Here is a 26,166-nt window from a genome sequence, read left to right as displayed (position 1 = left end):
TCCCATACATTTTAGAATGAACACGTGTTAAATATTTTCTCTAACTCTTTAATTAAGTAAGGGAACCAAGCAGATGCTACAGTCTGTTCAAAAGTAAGAAAAAGGGCAAGTTTATAGAGAAAAAAAGGAATGTTGGAACAGATGCACAAAGGGACACAAAACTGGCTATCCATCCAGCACACAGGATTAATTTCCATGTTTATAGACAAGAATTATTTGCATTGCTATCAGTTATATACCACTAACAGTTGTAAAGGCATTTGAGACAGTGAAACAAAGGGGAGGAACTGGAAAGATATGTTCGGGCACTTAATAGACACAGAATAATTCTTGGTGGAAACTGAATCCTCTGGCACTCCTTACTCAGCTCTTAACACCAGATAGAAGCTAACTGTACCTCAATTCCTTCTTTCCCACTGCATACCTTCGCATGTTCTGTTCCCTCAGCCTGGAACATCTTCCCTCTGTTGCCTGGCAAACTCAGGGTTGGGCTGCCAGACTTATCCAATAAAAATGTAGTAATTCCAGTTGAATCAGATTTCAAACAAACGACAAAGAATTTTTTTAATTGAGAAATTATCATATATTTACGTCAGGTGTACAACATTATTTGATATTTGTATACATTACAAAATGATCACCACAATGTATCTAGTTAATATTCAGCCCCAAACATAGTTACAATTTTTTTTTCTTGTGATGAGAACTTTTAAAATCTGCTCTCAGAGGGTAGAGCACAAGGTTCTGGGTTCAATCCCCAGTAACGCCATTAAAAACAAATAAAAAAATAAAATCTACTCTCTCAGCATCTTTCAGATATACAATGCTGTATTATTAACTAGAGTCATCATGCTGTGCATTACATCCCCAGGACTTACATATTTTATAATTGGAAGTTGGTACTGTTTGACCACCTTCACCCATTTTGCCCACCCCCAGAAAATTATAAATAATTTCTTAGCATAAGTATGTCCCAAATATTGCATGGGACTTTAAAAAAATTATTCCCGAGGGGTGGGAAGGGACTGGGATTTCAAAATATAGAATAAACAAGATTGTACTGTGTAGCACAGGGAAATATATACAGGATCTTGTAGTGCCTCACAGCGAAAGAGAATGTGACAATGAATGTATGTATGTTCATGTATAACTGAAAAATTGTGCTCTACACTGGAATTTGACACAACATTGTAAAATGACTACTACTCAATAAAAAAATGTTTATATAATAAAAAATTATTCCCTATTTATCTGAAATGAAGAGTGAAAAACCACCACTCAGTTTCTTCTCAAGGAAGCATTTCCTGACTGGCTCCCCCCACCCAAGGATATCCACATCCCTGCCATCACTTTGCTTGCCCCCCCACCTCTTAACTATTACAACTGTTAATCACCCATGAGACTGTGAGCTCTTTGAGGCAGAAGCCTATTTTTCGTTCATTTGTGTTTTATTTTTAAAAGCTTAACACACTGAATGACTGAATGAACAAAAATCTGGGGACTGAGCCCCCACCATCCATAAGGCTTTGTCTAATTCCTCTCCACACTCCCAGGCCTAGAGGGCCTGGCACACAGTAGGTGTTTGTCAAGTGAATGAATGAGGACAGGATTGAATGGACTCAGCCAAGTGGGGTTCCCTAGATAGAGAAGGCCTCCCTTTCCTTAGCTGGGCTGTCCTACTGCAATCAGGTTTGGCGGAGGGATAGAACAGAGGGCACTCCAGCCTGGAGGGAAAGGCTGGGACCCCAACATTTTGCCCAGATCTGAAGGCTAAGTTGGAGATCCCCAGGGCATGATAATGAGCTTAATGAGTGCCAAGCCCCACTTGTACTACGTTCTTTGCTTAAAAAAAAGCATATCCTGTAATTCACTAGTGAAAATAGTAACCACAAATGATGTGAAGTTTCTGAACACTGCAAAACAGTATCGTAACTAAACATAGTGACTGTGTGCTTGACTGCTCACCCTGGCCATTCGATTCAATTAGATGTGTGTTGGGCCTTTCACGCAACAATATTTACTGAGCACCTACTGTGTGAAACAGGCAGCCATTCTCAGCACTGGGGGTTCAGTGGTGAACAAGACAGGTAAAGTCTCTGTCCTGGTGGACTTAACAATCGACACTAGCAAATAACTGCAGAATGAATTACATTCTTTACACAATCAATTCTGACTGCATGCAGACGATTAATGACAGGAAAGAGAACTTCCGGGGGGAAGTCAGGGGCTCTCCTGAAGAGATGGTAATGGACCTGAGATCTGAAGGCTGAGAGAGGTGACCAGGCAAAGGGCAGGAAGAGCAGGTGGGCAAGAGTGTTCCAGACAGAACGGCAGCACCAAGGATGGCCTATGTGGCTGGAGACCAGAGAAGGGGGCACATGTGTAGCAGGTACAGATGGATGAAGTGAAGCTGGAAAGGTGGACGGGCCTCAGGCTATGGTGACAAAACATGGCTTTCTTGTTTCCCTCCTTCACGCCTCATTTTCCTACCAGGGCTCCCTGCTTGTGGGCTGACCCTGCTGAAATCTCTCTTCAGCAACGCTGCCCGAATGATCCTTCGAGAAAACACAAATCTGATCATGTCACTTCTCTACTCAAAACATTTCAGTGGCTCCTCACCTTCCACTTCATGAAGACTCAACTCTTTGTCCAGGAAGCCAACCATGTGGCTCAGGGAAGAGCTGGCCCCACCCCCAGCTCTGGGTCCCACTGATCTGTGGGGACTCCCCACCCACCTCCGCAGAAGGGATGGGTTCAGAATGGGGAAGTCGAGTGGGGGAGAATGCTGGAGAAGTCTCCTTGCTTTTAGGGAGACAGCCATAGAAAGCCACGCTCTCTCTGACCAGACACGAAGGAGGAAGTGCAGAGAGACATTTTAGGCAGCCAACTGTGAGCTCACAGAAGCAACCCAAGGCTGTTGCTGATGCCAGGCCAGTAGGGCAGAGATGGAAAGACCCTGGGTCCTCACTGATGTCACTGAATGCTTAATTAACCAACCCCAGAGCCAGCCTTCCTCTGAACTTCCTGCTATGGGGGATACTAAATCTTCTTGTTTAAGCTGGTTTGAATCTGGATTTTTTGTTATTTGCATCAAATAGCACCCTGATACCCTTAACCTGGCAAAGAAGGGCTGTTTGGATTTCATCTCTGCCTAGTTTCTCAGCCACTTCTACCAATCCCTCAGTTCCTACCCTTGACTCCAATCATGCCCAACTCGATGAACGTTTTTTCCATCTCTCTGTTTAAAATACCCTTCCAACCTCCATCACCCTGGAAACTCCTACTCATCCCTCAGAACCCAGTTCAAAAGTTACTTCATCTGTAAAGCCCTTTGACATCCATCAACAGATTAAAAGCTTTCCTCTCTGCACCCTGTAATTACCCAGAAGGTCCTCATTTTCTAAGTATTTATTATTCTGGTCCCTGGGGAAGGTAGGGAATTTTATCATGAGATAAAAATATTAACTGATCAATTAGACAACTTCTAATTTTAGTTTCTACTAAACATCCCTCTATATTGAACCATGCCATCTATCCCACCCTTCACTTTGAAGTCTCTGTCAAAGGTCAGTCTCTCACAGATAACTGGAGTGAATACAATTTATAGGCAATGGACCAGATCTCGCAAGAGACATGATTCCCCTAAAGTCAATGAAAGTGAAACTAGGAAACTGCTGAAATCCGGTAGAGTTAGACCAGCTGATGATGACTACTTCTGAAGAAACTGATCTGACTCATGAAGCTCTCAAACATGTGTTCAATCATGAGATCTTCATATGACTCCCTACTACATGTCAGGCAGTGTGCCAGGAGCTATGGTTACAACCAAGAGTAAGTCTCTGCCTGCCTTAATCTTATCTTCTTCAGAATCAGACAGACAATAAACATGTACAAACGCACTACATAATTTCATATAGTAATAAGCATTATGAAGAAAAAAATGAACTAGGATACAGGCAATATGAATGAGGTTCCAAATTTGGCTACAGAATAATAGTGATTTCCTGGCAAGGATACTCTCTAAACTCCATGGAAAGAGAATATACTCAGGGGAAGGAACCCCTCTCCCTATCACTGAAGGGTCTCCTGCAGCCATGATCATATTACATGACTCTGTCCCACTGGCCAGAGTTTACTGGACCAGGGGTAGACAGCTGACCCAAGATAGGCCAATCAGATTCTCTCTTGGGAATTTGGATGTGGAATACAAGTTATATGACTGGCAGTGTAGGAGAGGGGAGATGATTCAGTCCTAGGGCTGGAGCAGTCATTGGACAAGTGCAGAGACAAGAGAAAGCCAGCCTGCAGAAGCAAGATGAGGGGGCAGACACCCAGACAGAGATGAAGGTTAGAAACTGTGCAGTCTCAGAGACAAAGGTGAGTGTGTTGGGTCCTAATGGGTTTCCAGGTAGATTCCAGCCTCTTGTAAAGCCCAGTTGAAAGTTTTGACCTTCGGATCTGTGACTCCTAATCCTTCCAATAAATTACTTTTCATGGTTTAAGTTTGTCTGAGTGTGTTTCTGTGCCTCACAACCAAGATCATCAATTCTAAGAAGGAAAATACTGGTGACAAGAATGGTGACAGTTTTTGTGTGCATGTGTGTCAGGGGATTAGGTTTATTTATTTATTTTTGGAGCTACTGGGGACTGAACCCTGGACCTTGTGCATGCTAAGCACATGCTCTGCCACTGAGCTATACCCTCCCCACCAGGCAGTTTTTAAAATTTTACATATATCATCTGTTTTGATTCTTATAATTCACTGAGACAAGTACTATTGTGTCCATCTCACAGATGAGGAAACTGAGGTATAGAAGTCACACGGTAAGTAGCTGACCTGATTTCTGTGTCTAGACAGTTGGCCTTCGTAGCCTTTGCCACTACACTATACTGCAAAAAAATAGTGGGGGATTGACTTGAGGTTATTTAAAATCTGTGAAGACCTTTCATACATTCCTTCTGCTCTTGAGTAAAACGGCTGGTCCACAGGATACAAGCTGTTTTGCAGACAACTCACTCCAACTGAGGAAGTGGCAGCAGCTTTATCAACTCAGCATTTTGACCCCTCACGTTGTGAAACAGTCACATTCCCTAACCAGGAGCCAGCTTCTCTGACGTCATTCATCCATTAAGACTTGATGTTGGACTCTGGATTGTCACAAGGCTGAACTTAATCCTCGCTTTGCCTCATACGAAAACCTCAGAAGAGTTAATTAACTTCTCTGAGCCTCAGTTTTCCTATCTATAACATAGAAATAATAATAATAATACCTCTCTGATGGAGTTGTGAGTTTTAAAAGAGATGATGGACTAACGTGTTTACCAGCATTAATTCGAAACCCAGAAGTGGTCAAGGCTCATGTAAATGCAGACTAACTCACAAGTATTACTGTTCTGTGCCCCCTTCTGTGGTCAAACCTATTGTTTCTGCCATTTCCCCCTTCTTCTGGAAAAAGCACCCTACATCTTGGGAACTTCTCTGTTGGATCATCTCTGGGGGACCACCTATTCCTCGCTGAGAAATGGTAATGTGATCTCAGTTAGCCCAAGCAGACACTCTTCTTAGAATCTGAATCTTTAGCTGAGTCATTCAAAACGGAAGGAAAAAATACAAACAGAAGTCAACACCAAAAAATAGAGTTCACTTGTCCTCAGTGAAGAATGCACACAAGACTGGCTATGAGCTCCTGCTGCCCGTGTGACCAGAGCTCTCCTGGCTCCTGTCTTTTCTAGACCTGGGTCTTTCGCTTTACCATTGTTTTTTATTTATATATTGAAGTACAGACAATTTACAATGTTGTGTTAATTTCTGGTGTACAGCATAGTGATTCAGTTGTACATACATATATTCCTTTTCCTATTTCTTTTCATTATAGGTTGTTACAAGGTATTGAATATTGTTCCCTGTGCTACACAGTAGGTCCTAACTGTTTATCTGTTTTGTATATGGTAGTTCGTATCTACAAATCCTGAACTCCCAATTTATTCCTGTCTACCCTTTTTCCTCTGGTAACCCTAAGTTTGTTTTCTGTCAGTCTGTTTCTATTTTGCAAGTAAGTTCATTTGTGTCATTTTCTTTTAGATTCTCATTTTTATGAGTGATATCGTAGGGTATTTTTCTCTTTCTGGCTTATTTCACTTAGTATGTCAATCTCCAGGTCCATCCAAGTTGCTACGCATGGCATTATTTTATTCCTTTTCCCATAGATTTTTTAACATTCTCACTCAGTTAAACTCCCATTAACTTAAACTCTCCACTAAACTTAAGTTAGGCAGAGGTGGTTTCTATTGCTTGCGATTAAAGGACTTTATCTGATGTACTTTTCAAGCAAAGATTAGGTCTCCATGAAGCTCAACAAATTCTTTAATCCCCCTTCCCTCCTCTCCTGGACAAGGAGACGGTATTAGCTAACTACTGTTGGGTAACAATGATCCCAGAACCAAGAGGCTTTAAACAATAAACATTTATTATCTCATAATCTGTGTGTATCTGAAACTTGGGAGCCAACTTTGCTTTAGTTCTGGCTCAGGATGTTTCAAGAAGGCTGCAGTCAGGTATCAGCCAGGGCTGAGGTCACCTGCATGCCTGACCGGGGCTGGAGGACCAACTCCCAAGACAGTGCGTGCTCACAGAGATGCTGTCAGGAGGCCTCCGTTCCCTGTGTGTCTCAGTGTCTTTACGATGTGGAAGCTGGCTTCCCGCAGAGTAAGGGATTCAAGAGAACAAGATGGAAGCTGTGACACATCACACACAAGTCACCCCTACTCAGCGTGAATGCCAGGAGGCAGCGATGACTGGGGGCCACACAGGGAAGCCTAGAAGTCCTATAGGGGGTCTTTGAGGCTGGCCACCATCCTCCTTTCAACTTTAGCTACTGCTAGTCATCCCAAGAAGAACATCTCATTTCAGAAACCCACAGACAGGGATTTACAAATAAGGGTGGAAGGGGGAGGTGGATATGAAGGAAAAGATGCAAAACAGGCAGGGTGGAGGTCTCCAGTCCAAGGACCAGGTCTAGAGAACTGGAAAAGAGGGAGAGACAGCCTTAGGGAAGGGGGACACAGGCTGCCCAAGTCCAGGGAAAAAGAGCAGCATAAAACCTAAGTGTCCTCCTGGGGAAGATGAGGAGGTTCTCCCCTTATAAGCCCCAGAGAAAGTCTGACAGCTAGTTCAGGCCTGCTTGTCAATCACCCCGCACTGCTCCAAATTCAAACTGGCCTGAGGGCAGGGCCCTGAGTCCAGTTGCTGCCAAGCTGTTACACATGGGCTGAATTATTCCCCTCTTCAAAACCTGTATGTGGAAGCCCGAAGGCCCCCACCCCAGGGTCGTACTCCAGAATGTGGCTGAATTTGCAGATAAGGCCCTTAAAATTGGGACTTAATCCAATCTGATTGGATTAAGTCTCCTCTCAAGAGGAGGGTATTGGGACACACAGAGAGATATCAAGGGCACACACAGAGGGAAGACCAGGTAAGGTGAGAGCAAAAAGGTAGCCATCTGCAAGCCAAGGAGGGAGGCCGCAGGAGAAACGAAACCTGGCAACACCTTGATCTTGGACGTCCAGCCTCCAGAGCAGTGAGAAAAAAATTTTCTGTTGTTGAAGCCACCGGTCTGTGGGATTTTGTAATGGCAGCCAGAGCAGATTAAAACAGGAGTCCTCTGGACTGCTCTGTGCAGCAGCCCCTAACCTCTGCTGCGCACTCTGGTGTTAGAACCAGACATGAAGCCTTCCTTTCTAGAGTCAGGGAACAGGTGAGAGGGGGCTGGGTGTCCCTGGCCACCTGATGAGGACAAGCCCGCCATATATGCACCTGTGCGCCTGTTTTCACTCCGGTTCTTTCCACAAGCTTCCGAGGGGGCCCCAGGCCTCCGGCTCCTCCCAGCTGACGGCAGTTCCCAGGAGAGCAGGTTCCTGCCTGACCTCCACTGCCCCGCACACCTTCTGTCTAGCTGGAAAGCACCTTCTGTATTCGTTGCCGCACTTCCTTTGGTCCCAAGGACACCATCATCTCAGCTACAGGTGGTCCTTGCTAAGAACAAAAAGAGAAAACACTCAACTTATTTAAACTGCCTGAGGAACTAACACCCAGCCTCAGTCTGCAGAAGGCACATCCCAGGCCAGCCCCAGCACTGCTGCCTGCATTCCCAGGAGCAGTGTTTGCATTTTATTGGCTTTCTGAGGCTGAGGATGGGTCCCAGAAGCCTGCCCTTCCTGGGTTGGTATGTCTGTTACCCCCAGTTAACCGCCAGCTCCTTGAAGGTGGGGAGCGCATGTGTTTCATCACTACTGTATCCACTGAACCTACCACGGTCCTACCCATGGCAGGCCCTCAGTAAGTACAGTCTGCTGAATGACTGCATGAGGGAGTGGGCATGTTTCATTCATCTGTGTAGCCCTAAAAAGGAGCTTAGTGCTGCCAGTGAATGTTAGCTGACTGGATGAATGAGACTCCACAGCAAAGTCCAGCCCAGCTGCCCGCCTCACCAGCTGTCCGCTGAGGGCCACTCGGAGGAGCTTCATCATGTGACTATGCTTGATGCCTTCCAGACTTTCTGACAGCTTCTTCAGTTCTCTGTTCAGCACGTCCTGACTTAAGCTTGTACCAGATCCTTCCAGAAGCCTAGAAGAGGGCAGGTCTGTAAGGGGCCTCCATGGGCCAATGGCAAGTGGGTGGAAGAGAGAACTTCATAAAGTTATCCATCAGCTATAAGATAAATCAACAGCACAGCCAATGTTGAAGCCCGCGTGGGAGAGGGGTGGAGGGAGGGAGTATCTACCACCCCCAGCCCCATCCTAGCTGGGGAAGAGACACCAACCAAGGGACTACAAACACAGAGAATCCAGGCGAGTGGGCATAATATAGGGAAACTAAAAGGATGCCATAATAAGAGGATTTACTAATTGCTACCTCTCCGTCATGTAATCTTTATGCCTCAGTTTTCTTTCTTGTTAAGTGGGGATAATAATAGTGTCTGCACCTCACAGGGCTATGGTGGGGCTAAGTTAAAACTTGTAAAGCACCAAGTACATTGCCTGAACAGATGCCAAGTGCTCAAAAGTATTAGATCTGGGGGGAGGGTATAGCTCAAGTGGTAGAGTGCATGCCTGGCATGCACAAGGTCCTGGGTTCAATCCCCAGTACCTCCTCCTCCAAAACAAACAAACAAACAAACCTAATTACCTCCCTCCCCCCACCAAAAGAAAAAAAAAGTAAAAAATTATTAGATCTTATATTCTAATAAAAAGTTAAGTATTTGCTAGCATTACATCCAAGAGCTCAGAGACACTGAAAGACACTTAGGAATAGGTTAGACACAGGATGGAAGAACGAAGTGCTCTTGGAATTGGCTTGAAACACAGTTTCTAGACTTCTGGTGGATGCAGCAGAGGAGCAAAAAGAAAGAAATCAGACATAACCCTTCTCTGCCCACAAACTAGAACACCTTAAGGATCTAAACTCCAAAGGGCCAGCAAGCATTCCCCATTTTCGGGAGTCCAGCTGAGACCCTCTCCCAAAAGCACATCTGAGTTCAAGAGAAATTCCTCAGAAATTCCTCAGCCTGCTCTAGCAGGACTTGCGAAAACTTGGTCTCAGCCCTGATTCTGAGTTAGAGCAAGAGACGGGAACAGGGTGGGGGCAGTCTATTCCACACCCAAAAGGGACCGAGGCTGGAGATGCTGACCGGTGCAGACGATTCATGACACCAACCCTGACACCGCCTGCTTATGACAGGGCCCAGACACCACATCCCGCACATTGCCACGGCCCAGGGTACCGGGACAAATGACCTTTTACTGCAGATTTCCTTCCTCCCTCCAGTACCTGAGCAATTCAGTATCAATTTGAGAAACAATCATTTTTACTGCATCTTAAAACTGGACCATGGGGTAATTATTATTTATGAAATGGAGGAGAGGAAATACTGAAAATACAAAACGTAATGTGGGGAAAAAAACCAGACACGCTCCTCAATGTCACCGTGGGGAAGCGGGCTGCCGAGGAGCTGATGAAAGAGTGACAGGCGCCAGGCGGCCAACCGTGGCAGCCAGACACGTCAGAGCTAGCCCAGAGCTTGGCCTGGGCACAGAAGGGACTTCGAGAGATCTGGCAGCCTCTAAACATTTGGGTGTCAGCTTTCCTGCCTTGAGTTGGAGCCCCAGAGTGTCTTTAAAATCTAACCCCGTGGCAGGGATGGGGAGTTAAGACATTAGTCCAGTGAACTAGGACTAACAGGCCCTACTGTGGAATGTCCTAAATTATGGGAGTGTTATTAATAATAGCTCTTAGGAATTTATTCTGGAAATAAACTTGCAAAGGTGTTCACTGATGTCTATTCAAGGTTATTTGCTGTGGCATCATGTGTAACAGCGAAATTTGGAAGCAATCCAAGTGCCCATCAAGAGGAGATGAGTTAAATAAATCATGGTAAAGTGGCAGGTGCAGCCGAGAAAGGACTGAGGATGCCCTCTAAGCTCAGGACGGATCTAAAGACATATTGTTAAGTGAATAAACAGAGAAACAAGCAAAAACAAAAAACAAAACAAAAAAAAAACCCCAAGAAGACACTTAGGGAAATATAGCCATTATTTTGTAAACTTTAAATGGAGTATAATCTATAAAAACTGAATCACTATGTTGTATACCTGAAATTAATATAATATTTTAATTCAACTACAATAAAAAAATAAAAATGAAAAAAAAACAAACAAAAGAGATACTAGTGTTATTGTATTGTACCTTTCGTGCAAAAAAAAAGTGGAAAATAAGAATGGTTATTTAGATATAATTAAGAATACTAGTAACATCCAGAGAGGGTTCTGGAATGGGGCAGACGGGGGAAAAGGATTAAAAACAGGACTCCCAATATGTACTTTTTAAAAAAATTCCTAAGTCATAAGCTCAGGTTTAAGAGGTTTCAATGTTTTAGTAATAATTAAATTTTACATTTTAAAAAACTTAGAAGAATGGAGTTACATACACATTTCCATGAATATGGACACGTCACAAAGTGCTAAGAGGAGCTGCCTTTGTGCTGGGGGCTGAGGAGGAGGGAAGAATTGTTTTTGGCTATAAACCCTCTTACATTGGTGGTTATTTTTTGCCGCATTACTTATACTCTTACCTCTTCAAAATGTATATTATAACAACATACAGAATATGTCATACGTATTATAATAATATACTCATATGAGGCACTGTCCAAGCACTTTACCCCACGGAGAAGCAACAGAGAATACGGTTAGATATGTGGTCTCTCACCCCAGCCAGCTCGGGTTTCAATCTCTGCTCCTCCAACTTACTAGCTGTATTATTCTAGACAAGTTTCTGAGCCTCTCTGTGCCTCGATTTTCTTATCTGTAAAAAGGGGATTATAACAGCAGTTACTTTATTAGGTTGCTAAGAATTTAAGTGCATACACACACACATAGCACACGTGTGTATGTGTCTAACATACAAAACACAACATAGCACGTTGCAGGCATGTGTGTAAGCAAACATAAGCATAAGTGTTCGCTATTATTACCTAATTTAATCTTCACAACAAAGCCAGGAGGTAAGTAAAATGGACATTTGTGGGGTTTGCTGCTCAGCATCCATCTCCCTTTTTCGGTTACCAATGCCCTAAATCTCCCTGTGGAATTACCCGGCTTGCATCCTCAGCCCATGAGCTTTGGCTGGGGGTCCACTCAGGGCCCCGCAACTGACCTAACCTAAGCTAATAAGCATGTCACATCCTCCAGGCCTGGTGATTAGTTTGGGAGCAGAAAAACCAGGCCCCTCAGGCCCCATCAGCGTGAATCTCAAGACACAGCCTTAGTCTGTGGCTGAGGTTTTGCACGTGGAGCTGCCCCAAAGCTGTCTTCCCACTGCAGCAGAGACCGAGAGAGAGGCAGCTTATGATCCCCAGATCCTTTCTCCCTCTCACGAGTATGAATAATTTTTAGCTGGGCACATGGTGGCTAAGGTAAAATCGACATTTCCCAGCCTCCCTTGTCACTTGGTGTGGCCACAGGACAGGCACTCGGGCCAGTGGGATCTGGGCGGAAATGAGTGTGTAACTTTTAAGTCAAGTCCTTGAGGGGAGGGAGCTTCCTGTCCCCCTGCCCTTTTCCTCCTTCCTCCTCTGGCTGAATCCTGAGCCACCATGGACCACGGGGACAAGAGCAAAACCTAGGGACCGCAGGACCCTGGAGATGTGGAGAAAAGATGTTCAGCCCTGAACTGCCCACTCAGAAGGCAGGTAAGGGAGAAGTGCACTTGTCTGTCTGGCAGAGAGTCCCACCCTCCATCTACCTCACACAGATCCTCTGCGGAAGGCGTAGCCATGTGGGGCAGAAAGTCAAAGGGACTGAGGGAGAAAGTCGGTTTTGGTGACATATTTTTGGTCCCTGCATTGAGCTGGGCTTCAAGTCAGCCCTTCTAGCCTCTGCAATGACACAGACCAGTCATTCCCCTCTTGCTTATGCCAGCTTTGGCTGCATTTTCTGCCCTCATAATCTAAAGAGTTCTGTTACTCTCACAGTAAGAACTAGTATCACCTCCACCCTGCAGAGGAGGAAACGGAAGCTCAAAGAAAGTGCAGTAACTTGGACAAACTGAAGTCACCTGGGCAGGTGAACTAACTGGGCCAGCAAGTGGCAAGGCTGGAGTGGAACCCAGATGGGGCCAGTCCCAGAGCCAGAAGGCACTGCCTCTTCCGGGGAGAGCCCAGCTGCTCAGGGTGAGCCCTTCTACCAAGACAGAGTGAGCGATCATCCCATCAGGAACCTCTCACCAGCTCCAGGGTTGTACTGAGGGCCTCACAGCCAAGCCCTGAAGTAAAGGGGGCCCTGGGAGGGAGGGAGCAGAACCTCGAGCTCGGCCTGGGGGAACTCACCCCAGCACTTGCTCAGCAATGACATCCACCTTCTCGGAGATGGCGCCCAGCTGTGCCCGACCCACGGCAGGACGAGTCCACAGGTAGGAGTGCGCTGGGGAGACCAAATCCTGCAGGCGGCTGATGTGATGCTGGGGAAAGAGGTGGTCACTGACTGTACTGGGGAAGCGGGAGGAGTGGAGCGCCAGCCACTCCATCCGTCTCCCCGAGCTCTCCATCCCACACCTGTCTCAGCAGGATGATCCGCTCCACGTAGGCTGGGTCCAGGACGTGCCTGTCTTGCAGCTGGCTCCCAAACGCCTCCTCCACGAGGACCTGCAGCTTCCCCACCAGCTGGCGTCTCTGGGTCTCCTCGCTCACCAGCCGGCGGAGGTGCAGCCTGCAGAGGAGCCAAGGGACCGTCCTGCTGCCGGTGTCTCCAGCCCAGGCAAACTTCCTCCCCAGGGGAGCAAGGGGGTTTGAAGATGACACCTTACGTGGGCTGCCCTCCTTCCATCCTGGCTGGAGCAGAAGGGATTCTGTCGATTGACAGTCACTCCTGTCTGCCAGTCCCTCTGCTCCCCGGGTCTCTCACTTGGCCCACCGCCCTCCCCTGTGCTCCTTGCCTGGTCTCTACCTGCACCGGAGTTTACAAAGCAGACCTGAGAGTGCCTGCCTCCTCACAGAGTTTGAAGCATGGGGCTCTGGCACAAAAGGGCAGAGGGTAAGAATATGGATTTCTAAGATTCAGGGCCACAAGGTGGTACAGAGGGCAGAGCTGTTCGAATTCAGGGCTCACGGTTAAAAAGTTCAAGTTTTCTTATCAGGTCACATTTTCTCCTTTTCAGCATTCCTCTGTTTTGTTCTCTCCTTCAGAAGCAGCAGAGCTCTAAGACTCTGACCCTCTGACTAGGCCCTGTCAGTCCTCAGTCCCTAGGCCACCCTCACCCTGTCTCCAGCAGGAGTGGGGGGACCCAGGGGCGAGAGCAGCACAGAGCCGAGTGTTCTGTAGGTGCTTGGCCCCCATTCCTGGTGTAGGAAAAAAGAAAACAGGCAGCAAGGGAGGGGTGATGATCTCATGGGCTCTGAGATGGGACAGGCCTGGGAGTGAAGCCAGCCCTGCCAGATGTCTGTCTGCAGCAAGTTACACAACCATTCGGAGTTCAGGGCGCTGTAACTGTGGGGACACGGGGCCTCGCTCCCGGGGCGCCGGGCAGAGCAAACAAGGGATTATCTGTAAGGCAGTGAGCACGAGGCTGGAGCCGGGCAGCGAGACTGAGCAGAGGCGTGGGCAAGACAGAGGGTACAAGGATGAGGCCCTCTGGGGAAGTAATCTGGAGCACGTATTGGCCCCAAAACATCATTTTCTAAAAAGAAATGAAGAAAAACCACATGAAATTGGTACCGAACCTCCTGAGTACTAGATGAGACAGTGGGAAGAAAGAAATCAAGGGACCCTAGTGGCCAGGCTTGAGGTAACCCATGGAAGGTCCAGGGCCTGGAACACAGCAAGTGCGACAAAACCGTCAGCTAGTTGCTACCGCCACCCCACTGCCAGTGCTGCCATGACAGCTACTGTTGTCTTTACTACTGTTACTGAAGTCACCACAGCAGTGGCTTGTTCACAGAAACAACCAAAGAGCTCCGGCCGCATTCAACCCGTGGGCAACCATCTCAAGGCCACATCCCCTCCCCGGTTCACACAAAGCAAAAGCCCACCTCCATCTTCCTCAGGCTCCCCCTCGTGCTTTGGGGTGACTGGAAGGGGTCACAAAGCATCTCCCCTGTTTCAACCCCATTCCCCTCGGGGATACTGCTTTTTCCCTGATGAGAAAGGTACAGCACGAGCTGCGTTCAGCGTGCATGCTGTATTTGCTCCTGAACGCCCCATGCGAGACATGCTCACTGTTTACTGTGTGAACTTGGACTTGGGCTGGTTACTTCTTGATGCCTTGATCTCATATGCACGACAGGGCAAATTCATACAACTGACCTTAGGTCTGATGAGGGAAGTAAATGAAGTAATATCCTTAATACGCCTCAGTTGATATGAATTCCCCGGGCTCATACGGGTAAAGTGCCAAGGAAAGCCTGTCCCCAAACCAGAGCTCGCGAGAAGGCCTCAAGGAGTCCCCGCCCTCTAAGTACAAAGCCGTTTGCCGGCTTTACCGCTGATGCCCTCAGACTGAGACATGACATCAGCGATCCGAACTGCAGCTGTGGCTGGAGGTTTCAGAGGGAGGAACTACTTGAAATGTAAACCAGAAGCCAGGGGACAGCGCACTCACTGTGGTGGCCAGGCGGGAGAGGGGCTGATCAGGAATAATTGCGATGGCAGAAACACTAGCCGCCACTTACTGAGCACTTTCTCCTTGCGAAACACTCTGATGCAGCATTTAACTGAACTGAACTGAACTGAACAAGGTGGGGACTGTTACTAGTCCCATCTTAGAGGAGAGGCTCAAAGGGGTCAGGTGACTTACCTGTGGTCACACAGCACTAGAATCCAGAGCCCACTAGACCCTCCGCCGTGGGGACCCAGCACCAGCAGGAAACCCCTTTTCTATGAGGGGGCTCTCCGGAGTCCCCACTCACCTGTTGAATTCTGGGAGCTTCTCCAGGTCCAGCAGGGCTGAGTGGCAGGTGATGCGGGTCAGGTCGAACTGTGTGATCAGCTCCGGCAAGGTCCTGCCCATCTGGTTCTCTGCAGGTGAGGCAGGACCAGGCGCTCAGCCCCACCCCGCTTCCACGTTCAACCACAAGGGAGGCTGACCACAGGGATTCGACTTCTGGCTACTTTATATATCCAGGGCCTGAATGAGCTTCCTTTTGCAGAAAGGGTTCTGTCACTAAGGAAATAAAAGCTGGAAAACAACCTGGCTAAATTGACCTTCAGTGCTCTCAATGACATGGGAGCCCCAAGAACAGTCAACTCACTGCCTGGCTGTGCCCCAGGGATCCGGACTCGACTGGATGTGGACGGGTCTGAGTGGGAGTGTATTTTACAAGTTCTCTGGGTGATTTCAAAGAGCAGCCCGAGTGAGAACTGCTGTGCCCGGGGCTGCTTCTCCCGAGCAGTGGCTCCATCCTATGCACTCAGAGGGCATCCCGGTCAGGCTCAGGCCCAAACTGAGCCTCTGCCACATCCCTCACTAGTTGTTACTTTGACAAGTTACTCAATCTCTCTGAGCCTCATAATCCTCTTCAAACAGTGGGGATGATAAACACCTCTCAAAGATATTTTAAGGCTTAAATGAGAAAAGAGCAGAATAAGTAGTAACAGATTACATTATGGCTACATTTTCAGCAATCACCTCCCAAAGGGGTCATCCTATTTGGTCCTTCTTCAAGATTTGGGCCCTAAGTCTTGGGCCATGGATAAGGGCTCAGCTTGGAATAAACTAGGGTCATAGTAAACCTAGTAATGCTGTCCGAGTACACATCTGCACTAGCAGCAATAATATAATTACAAAAGTCACAGCATCTGGAATTTTTGTGCTTATTGTGTGGCGGATACTGCAGTAGTGCCTCGTACTCAGAAGCTCAGTGAATCCTAATTTAACTCTGTAATGTAGACACTTAACCCCATTTTACAGACATGGAAACTGAGGCTCAGAGAGACCAAAAGCTCCTTGAGGGCAAGGATTGTATCTATCTTGGTCACTGTTGTAGCCCCAGAGCTGAACAGTGTCTGGCTCAATAAACACTTGAATAAAAGGTGAACTTGTATGAGATCACACAGCTGGGAGGTGGCACGGCCGTGACTGAAGGCCAAGTGGCCTGAACCAAGGCCCCGACCCCTCACGCTATGGCCCCACCAGGACCTCTCAGGGGAGCGGGTACCTGCAAACCCTGAGCCGCAGTTGGTGATGATGTCGAGCAAGGCATCTGGCAGGAAGCCGGCGGCAGCAAAATGCTCCAGAAAAATGTCCCCTTGCCTCTTGGACAGCTTGCTGCCATCCCTGTTGAGAAGCAGGGGCAGGTGGGCAAAGTGTGGGGGCCGCCAGCCGAGGGCCTGGTAGAGGAGCAGGTGCTTGGAGGTGGAGACCAGCCACTCAGAGCCCCGCAGCACGTGGCTGATGCCCATGTGGTGGTCGTCCACCACGCAGGCCAGGTGGTACGTGGGGAAGCCATCGCTCTTCAGGATGACTGGGTCCCCCTCCACGCTGGCCACTTCATGCCGATTCCAGCCATACACCAAGTCCTGGAAGGCTGGCGTCTCTCCCTCCAGGCGGAAGCGGACAGCAGGCTTGGGGTCGGTGGCCAGCTTCTGGGCCACCTGCACCGAGCTCAGGTTCCGGCACCGATTGTCATACCTGTGGGGAAGCAGGCAGCACAGTAACTACGAGTCACTAAGGGCCCCGGTGACTGGCATGAGTTCTGCCTTGGTCACTGATAACTGCACGACCTTGGGCAAGTCATTTACCTCTCTCAGCTGTCTCATCAGTCTTGAATGGGGACAATAAGGTTATTGTGTGGGAGAACTGAGTGAGACAATGTAGCACAGCAAACACAAGCCGGTCCCCTTCTTTCTTGCTAACGAGGAAATGTCAAAGTCCCAGGCCAAGGGGGTGACTTATGAGCGAACCGTGACTGGTGCAGCCACCACGCAATCCCATTCCCCCACCCCACTGACCAGTCCACGTAGGATCCTTCTAGTCACTGAGATTCAAAGAAAAGTATGTCTGGCGGGTAGGGGAGGCTTACGGTTCTAGGAAAGATTCTCTCTCCGAGTGAGAGTGAGCCGCAAGCTGCGGCAACCACTTGTAAGTGACGGTGGGAGGCGGGGGTGAGGGAGCCAGAAAGTGGCCAAAACAGAATCCCAACTTCTCAAAGCTGCTGCTTTCATCCCGGAGTCACCCACCTCCAAGACTTTCACAGAATGAGAAGCTAAATGTTTGTGTGGTTTATGCTCTGGCTACTCAAAGTGTGGTCTGTGGCCTGCCAACATCGGCCTCACCTGGAAGCTTGTCAGAAAGGCAGCATCTCAGGCCCCAGCCCAGACCTGCAGAATCAGAAGCTGCGCGTTAACCAGATGCCCAGGGGATTCTTCTGCACGCTAAAGTATGAGACACTCTGGTTTGTCCCTTTTAAACAGAGTATTTGTTACTCCCCAGAGCGTCCTGATACAAAATGCAATGCTTGTAAGCACAGTCCTTGACACTGAGCCAAGTGTTCAATCATAGATGGCTGCATGGATTCCAGGATAGGGCATGATTGTAATTTTTAAAAATAATCTTCTGTCAATGGAAAAATAGACTCCTTACAGTTAGAAAAAAGGCAATTCTGTAGTGAATGTTGTGACCTTGTACGGGCACCTGAGCTTTTGTCCAAACAGCTCACTGAAACTGAAACTTGAATGTTATGATGCTGATGGGAGTCCAATCTAGTAAAGGGCCACCAGGAGGGATCTATCAAAGTGGCAAATTGACCCGGCCATTCCAAACCTAGGGAGGTAATCCAACAAACACACTGCGCATGTGCAAAATGATACACTTCAATGCTGTTCATCATCGCTTTCTTTTTATAACAAAAGATTAGAAATGACATAGGTGTTCATCAGTAAGGAACTGATCAGGTAAGTCATGATATAGCCATGTGATGGAATACTATGCAAGCATAAGGAAATTTATGGACTGATGACAGGCTGATCCTCGAGAGAGTATGTGGGATCTGTAAGCTGCGTGACGCGTATTTTGTGTGCGACCATCTGAGTGGGGAAGACAAGAAATCAAATGCGTTCTTTAGTGTAGGCACTGCGTGTCTCCGGAGGACACACAAGAGAATTCTAACACCACTTGTCCCCAGAGAGGTAACTGCGTAGCCAGACTCAGGGTTGGGAGAGATCTTTACATATGTGTCTTTCTGGACATGAGAAAATTTTACTTATTCAAAATAACAGACAATTTAAGTTATTTTATATGGTACTGCCAGAGGCCCGATGTGGCAGGCAGAGCTGACACGGCCCCAGCGGTCGCCGCGTGCTGGTGTTTCTGTCTCATGTCCTCCCTGCCCTTGAGTGTGGGCTGGACCTAGTGGCTTCCTTCTAATGAACAGAGCACAAAACAGGCAATGATGTGTCACTTCCTCGATTTGGTCAGGCAGAGACAGCAGCTCTCACCTCCCTTGCTCTCTCCTGCCTTCTCTCTGCTCACCCTGAGGAAAGCCAGCTGCCAAGCTGTGAGCTGCCCTGGGGAGGGGCCCACGTGGCAAGAAACAGAGGTCTCCAGGCAATGGCCTCGGATAGAGATGGAGGCCAATCCTTCCAGGGCCCAGCTTCAGGGTAACCACAAGCCTGGCCAAGACCCTGACTGCAGCTTTGAGAAAAACCCTGAGCCAAAGGACCCAGCTAAGCTGTGCCAGACTCCTGACCCACAGGAACCCTAAGCTAGGATGTTTTGGAGTCATTTGTTACACAGCAACAGCTGACAAACACACCCAATCCTGGGGAGGTACCCATGATGGGCTAGGGCTCTCACCGGGGCGTCTGGCGGTTCCTGAGGGCCTCCTTCTTCAGAAGCTCCAGCCGCTGGGGTGAGCAGAAACAGGGGTAAGCAGCACCGCTTCTCAGCAGAGCTTCAGTGGCCTGGGCGTACAGCGCAAGTCGCTGAGACTGCAGGTAGGGCCCAGCAGGCCCTCCCCGGCGGGGGCTCTCGTCAGGGGGGATGCCTGGAACGGGCAGAGAGAATAATCACCAAATGATGACTACGATGTACATGGTGCATGTTCCCAGGTACTGTTCTGGGCACTGTACACATGTGGCCAAGCTCGTAACCCTCACGACTATCAATGAGGTTGTTACTCTTATGATTTCCCTTTTCCAGAGGAAAAGCTAAAGTGCAGAGAGGTTAACACTCAATGTCACATGGCCTGGTGGGTAAGGAGCCAGATGGAGGTACACAGGCTCACCAGCACATCCTCTCCTGCCTTCTAGCTCCAGGGAGGGAGAAACCAGCCCCCATCTGGAAAAGCAGACTCAGGAGAAATAAGCGTAGTTCAGGGACAGCCCATCAGGGCCCAGCTGGACTCCTGGCTCTGCCCCTGACTAGCTGTGACAAGGGATCCTAAAAATGTGTGAGCTCTCGAGTGCCATGCACCTGCCAGGCTACTTTCTTTTTTTTCTTCAGCTAAGACAGCAGAAGAAATGATTTACTGTACATGTGTTATATTCAGCCACAACTGAAAATGGAACTAGTTCAGAATATCACAGGTCTGGGGCAAAGGACCAAAAGGGATCATTTTGATATGAGCAAGATAGGTCTCTTAAAGGTGGTCGAGGCGATCAGAATGGCAATAGATGTTCTAGATCCATTGAGACAAGTTCTACAGAGTTTTGCATGCAGTCCAGCAATCTGTATCAGCATCCCTGGCCTCTGGCTTTCTTCACTTCTGCTCTAGTGGTTTCTGTGGGTGTACAAGTTTTCCTGGACCTCTGCCTCTTCTTTCTTCTTCTGCACTGCGGTCTGCACATTTACTTCTCCCTCCACTTTGCTCTCATGGCACGGAGTTTTCTCAGAAGATGGTGTTAAGGCTGAAAGCCAGGCAGCTTTTATGTTTTGTGATCTCCATTAAGACTTAAAACCATCCTACCCGGTAGGTGCCGTTCACCCCTATTAAGTAAAGACGTCAAGGATAAGGGGAACAACTGCATTCACACGCAGGCTAGCCGGCCCTGGGTCCACACTCTTAACCACTGCCTGCACTGCCTCTTGCATTCCTTAGCCTCTCTAAGCCTCAGTTTACTTCTCTGAAAAGTAGAGCTAAGAGTCTACTGTGCAAAGTGGCTGGGACTTAAATGCATCAGTGCTCACAAAAGGCTTAGCCCAATGCTCTACGTGTCCGACAGCTGCAATATATGCTGTGAGATCAATGGGATGTTAGAAGCCAAACCCCCAAACTAAGGTCCGGGTTCCTCAGATCTCAAAGGATAGATGTAACTCATACACGCTTCCAGGAGAGGCAAAGGGGACACAGAATAGCTGGATGATAGTGCTTCTGCCCTCACATAGCTGTCAAATGAATTAGGAAGATGAGGACACGGTTAACCCCATACACCCACTGTTAACACAAACTCTGGAGGCAGAGGGCCTGGGTTCACACACACCGCCCTGCTCTGTGGCCTTGGGCAAGTTGTCTTGCAAAGCCTCCGTCTCCTCCTTTATAAAAGAAGGAAACAAGCAGTAACTTCCTCCTGAGGGTCATCACAAGGCTGGAACGAGAGGGCCTACGGGAAGTGCTGGGCACATTGCCTGGCGTGTCCGACCACTTGGAAGGTCCTGGCTGTGATTATCACTGGTACCACCTGTACTGGTATTTCTTCGTTTGTCAGAGAAGGGGGTTGGCTTAGGTGAACCCGGGGTCCTTTTTTTTTGTGGGGGTGGTCCCTTCTTGACCTAACCTTAACATGTTCAGCATTTGGAACGTTCCAAGGTTTAAGAGCGACTCCACTAGGAGAACTGCAAACAGGTTCACATAAAAAATAGTACATAAATGTTCACAGCAGTTTTACTCATAATAGCCCCAAAGTAGACACAACCCAAATGCCCACCCACTGATGAATGGCTAAGCAAAATGTGGTTTTTCCACTAATGAATATTGTTTGGCCATAAAAAGAAATGAAGTACTGAGTCCTGCTACAACATACATGAATCTTATGCTAAGTAAAAGCCAGTCATAAAATGAAATGTTCCAAACAGGCAAAACACAGAGACAGAAAGTGGGTTAGCGACTGCCAGGGGTAGGAGGGAAGGAGGAAGAGGGAGTGACTGCTAATTGTTACAGAGTTTCGTTTCAGGATGATGGAAATGTTCTAGAATTAGAGAGTGGTGATGGGTACAAAACACAGTGAATCTACTAAAGACCAATTTGAAATGGTGAATTTCATATTTTATGAATCATATGTCAGTTACAAAAAAAAAAAAAAAAAGACTCTCGAAGCAAGAGGCTCCAGAAGTCAGCCTCCCTGGGGTGTGGACACCTGCCCTCTGCCTCGCCAAAAGGCTCACACCATCATGCTGAGCTGGGGGCCCCACAGGGGCAGGACGCATCAGGTGGTCCACCCCTCGTGCTGGGCACGCTGCCTGACATGTAGCAGGTGCCCAGCCATGTGGCATGACAGGATTTGGCTTCTGCCAACCTCCCTATCCTCAAGTCTCCAGGTCCTCTGCTCTACTCACTGTGCATGGGCCACACTGGCTTCCTTCCTGTTCCACAGATACGCAAAGGGTTTAGCTTCTGCAGGGCCATTGCACCTGCTATTCTCTCTGCTTTGAGCATTCTCCACTTAGGTAACCACTTCGTCTCTGCTCTACCATTATCTGCTTGGAGAGGTCCACCCTGTCTGTAAGAGCACCACTCCCTGCTGGTTCCCCAGCCTGCTACCCTTTTCTCCACAGCACTAATCATCACTTAATATCAAAGTAAGAATAAACTGATCTGTTCGTTATCTGTCTTCCCCTACTTACTGAGCACAGGGTCTTGGTTCCAGGCTCAAACACTACCTGGGTCATAGTAAGTGACCTTGATGAATGAATTCTTTTATTCAACTAATCACTACTGAGTTTCTGCTATAACCTTCTACAATAGAGGACAGAAATGAAATTGGTTTCTGTCCTTTAGGAACCCTGAGTTTAGTTAATAATTTACCTGAGATTAGAGCACACATCTTAAGACAGCCTTGGCATTTTTGGCATTTTCTCTTGGGTTGCTTAACTAGTCATACTTGTTCTGACAGGTAGGCAACTGTTGACCTAGGGAACACACACACTCCTCCTTGTCCTCCCTGAGCTTGGCTGACCTTAGGATTAAACTTTCTACAAGAATACTGACTTCAGAAGTGGCACAAGTTTTGCTTGGACCGTGTAATGTGGTTAAAAAAAAAAAAAATCTGGGCTTACATTTAACAATGGGAAGTAGTCATCAAAAACAAAACAAAACCAAAAAAACCCTGGAGTTCTGGCTCCTCCTAGAAATCAGAAGATTTGACGTGACGGCTGGGCCAGGATTCCCACCCAGGAACAAGGGCTTCCTCCTGCTCCCAACAGCCCCAGAGCCTCCAGCTCCATCTTCCCCTTGGCCCCTGTTTCCTGCCTGCTCCCAGCAGGATGTGAGATTCGGAGAGAAGAACAGGAATCTCAAAACAGCTTTGGGGCTCTTTTTTTCTCAGGGAGCTTCAGCATCTTTTTGGGTGACACCTGCCACCCCGGGCAGTACAAATGTACCCCTTTCTTCAGGAACCACGCATTCTCCACCCTGGGCCCCATGAGAAGAACTCTTTTTCTGGCTCCCTGTTCCTTCCCTGGAGAAGGGTCCTCTCCCTGCCAGCCTCACCTGCCCACTCCAGCATGTCCTCGATATTCTCCGCTGCCCCGGGCACAAGGCGAGTCTGATCTGTATCCTCCAGCCTCAGGATGAAACTCCCTTGGTGCTTCTTGGCAAAGATGTAGTTGTACAAGGCAGTGCGAAGGCCGCCCAGGTGCAGGAAGCCTGGCAGAAGAAGAGAACAGCTCAGATGAGATGGGGAAGATGAGCTGATGGGCCTCAGCCAAGGGGCAAGTAAGTTCTGCTCGTGACAGAAGGTTCCAGGGAGTATCAAAGCCCAAGAGATGGTTATCCCTGTCCCATCTCTCCCGGCAACCAGACAGTCAGACTGCCACAGGAGAGGACTGAGGAGGCTGCCTCATTTACCCTCATCCTGGAAGTAGAAGAAAACCCAAGTTTCGGAGCAGGCCATTTCATAAAGAGGCTCTGACTCTCCCCAATTGCACCTGTCATTCTACTTTGAGATTTGCTAAGGCTAAGTTTGACCCAAAAAGAAGGAGAAGGTTATTCACTGAAGCCATGTCACACGTGCATTTAACTTACACAAATTCAATGAAGTGCTTGGGCAAAAAATAAATAAATAAAATTAAATTAAATACTATAAAATTACATTTTACATATGCCTTCGGCTCACTGCATGTGACTATCCACCTCATATATTTTGAATTTTGTCTACCTGACACTCTTCAACATTTTTTTTTTTTTGGTGTGGGTAACTAGGTTTATTTATTTTTTACTTAATGGAGGTGCTGGGGATTGAACCCAGAACCTTATGCATGCTAAGCATGCACTCTACCACTGAGCTATACCCTCCCTACAATCTGACACTTTAACTGCTGGCTTTAGATACTAACCAAAAGTAACATTCAATTCCACTGTATTTCTCTTTACCCAAGTTTAAACTTTCACGATTTTACTTCTTCCTCACCTTGCCTTCTTGGCCCTCTCTCCACAATGAGCTCACCTGCATCTCCAGGTCCAGGAGGCAGCACAGGATATGAAATGCTCCTCTGGGATCAGGTAGACTCCAGCTCAGCACCGATTATGTGTGTGACCTTCAGCCAGCTAGTCACCACAAAATCAGAGATCCCCAAGATAGAAGACAGGGGTGCAGTACTTGAAAGCCAGACCTCTTACATCAGATAGACCTGAATTCAAATTCTGCATCCACCATTTACCAGATGCTACCCCTTGGGCACTCTATTTGACTTTTGTGAGCTTCAATTTTCTAATTTGTTAGAAAGATTGAAAACAAAAAAATAGAAACCTTCCTTACAAGGTTGCTGTGAAGCATAAACGCTGACCAGAGGACACTATTCAATTAATTTTAACTATTATAGTAATCTATGTTGCACAATAATTTTTCTATCTGTAGTCAACAGCCTTGCCCATACGGGCTTTTCCTGCAAATCAGCAAGGAAATATGGATTAAAATCATAATGGAGGGGTTTAAGCGCTTTCTATTAGTAACAGATCTTGCCAAGTGCCTCAGTTGCATTAGCTCAAACCACAAGGTAGGTATCATTACTAGCTCTGTTTGACAGAGAGTGAAACTCAGAAGCTCAGAGAGGTTAAATACTTTGCCCAAGTCACACAGATAGGAAGTGGTGAAGCCAGAAATTTGGACTCAGACAATCCCAGGCTCAGACAATCCCAAACCGGGTGCTTGTCTGCAAACCTTTGGCAGTTCACAACCAAGTAAGTACGGAAATTGCAAGTAAATGTTTAGAAACTTATAGCAATTTTGACAAAATAATTTTATGTCTGTTGAATCTAATAAAAAGAAAGTCTCATATTTTGTATGCTTCTAAGGGTTTCCTTTTCCTAGTAATATCTTTATATCCATTTTATGAGAGTATTAATCCATAATCCATTGGAAATCAGAAACTAGTCCTTTCACCAGGGGTGGTTTGAGAAACATGCTCTACTCTATAATGCCTACCAAGAAAGATCCTTGTCACTCTGTGCACCTGGGATCTTGCCACAAAGGTAGCTTTGTGACCCTGGGGTTCAGAATGAGAGGGATGTTTGGTGTGAAGAGGGCACGAGGTAGCCCCTGGTGAGAAAAGAATATGGGAAACTGGTGGGGAGGCCCTGACAAGATCTCCATTAGGGTATACATGGGCCCCTGCCTCACTCTCTGGCTTACTAAACTACAACACTAACCACAGGGCCTATGTACCTGCAACTTCCTTTGCCCAGAAGGTTCCTCCCATAGGCCTCACATACCTAGATTCTTCATGTCATTTGGTTCTCAGCTCTTACATCACCTCAGCAAGGCATTCTTGACCATCCTGAGTAATTCCCCGTCCCCTACCCTGCTTCATTTCCTGCATGGCACACGTGACTGTTTAAAAGTAGTTATTTTTATTCGTGTTTGTCGCGGCCACTACAGTGTAGACTTCTTGAGAGCAGGGGCCCTACTTTCCCCATGACCACTGCATCCCATAGCCTAAAACAGTGTGTATTCAATACACGCTTATTGACTATACACAATATAAGAGGGAGCCAAGGAAAGGCTACAGCACAATAAACACGAAATTTCTGGAAATGCGAAAGATTTCCGCTCGTAAACCTGTTTCTTCCTCTCTAAAATGATGTCGCACTGCCCGCCCAGCCTGACTCCACCGGAAGGAATTCCTCGGGGAACATTTGGGGGGCGGGCAAGAGACGGTGGGCCCCGGCCTGCAGCGTCACGTCCGCCAAAGTTACCTGTGGGGCTGGGGGCGAACCGTACTCGCACCGCAGCCCCGGGATCAGTGCCCAGGCTGGCCTCGCGCCGTCCCACGCGGCGGCCCAAGGCCGCCGGGGGCCTCCCGGTCTGCAGCAACCTCTTCAGAAGTACCGCCATGTGGGGTGGAAGCTCACACGTGGGCCTCTCCGTGCATCACTTCCGGGGATTCCTCTCAGCCAATCCGTTTCCGCCACAGCAGGCGCAACCCCGCCCCTTAAAGGCGCAGGCCTTCTAGCCTGCAAGACCACGCCC

At 47.7% G+C, this 26,166-nt stretch overlaps 1 protein-coding gene across 4 annotated transcripts; it reads right to left on the bottom strand.

The window, feature by feature from the left end:
* Positions 1-6,449: 6,449 nt before the first annotated feature.
* Positions 6,450-26,080, bottom strand: EARS2 (glutamyl-tRNA synthetase 2, mitochondrial). Of its 4 annotated transcripts, none has more exons than XR_004312770.1 (10): positions 25,893-26,078; positions 23,190-23,345; positions 19,340-19,529; positions 16,704-17,176; positions 15,456-15,564; positions 13,107-13,260; positions 12,882-13,012; positions 8,488-8,623; positions 7,814-8,032; positions 6,450-7,023 (listed from the first exon to the last, which is right to left on the bottom strand). XR_004312770.1 is itself a non-coding variant. In XM_032460871.1 (10 exons), the coding sequence occupies exons 3-10, from the start codon at positions 23,203-23,205 to the stop codon at positions 7,949-7,951; spliced, it is 1,293 nt and encodes a 430-aa protein (XP_032316762.1). In that variant the 5' UTR covers positions 23,206-23,345; positions 24,145-24,245; positions 25,893-26,028; the 3' UTR covers positions 6,450-7,948. The 4 variants fall into 4 exon arrangements, 2 of the variants coding, with proteins under 2 accessions (XP_032316762.1, XP_006193179.2); XM_032460871.1 differs by adding an exon at positions 24,145-24,245 and having other exon boundaries at positions 6,450-8,032; positions 25,893-26,028; XM_006193117.3 differs by having other exon boundaries at positions 6,450-8,032.
* Between the last annotated feature and the right edge of the window lie 86 nt (positions 26,081-26,166).

Source organism: Camelus ferus, chromosome 18, assembly GCF_009834535.1.
Source record: "Camelus ferus isolate YT-003-E chromosome 18, BCGSAC_Cfer_1.0, whole genome shotgun sequence".
Lineage (NCBI taxonomy): Eukaryota > Metazoa > Chordata > Mammalia > Artiodactyla > Camelidae > Camelus > Camelus ferus.
This window is presented reverse-complemented; position numbering and strand designations above follow the sequence as displayed.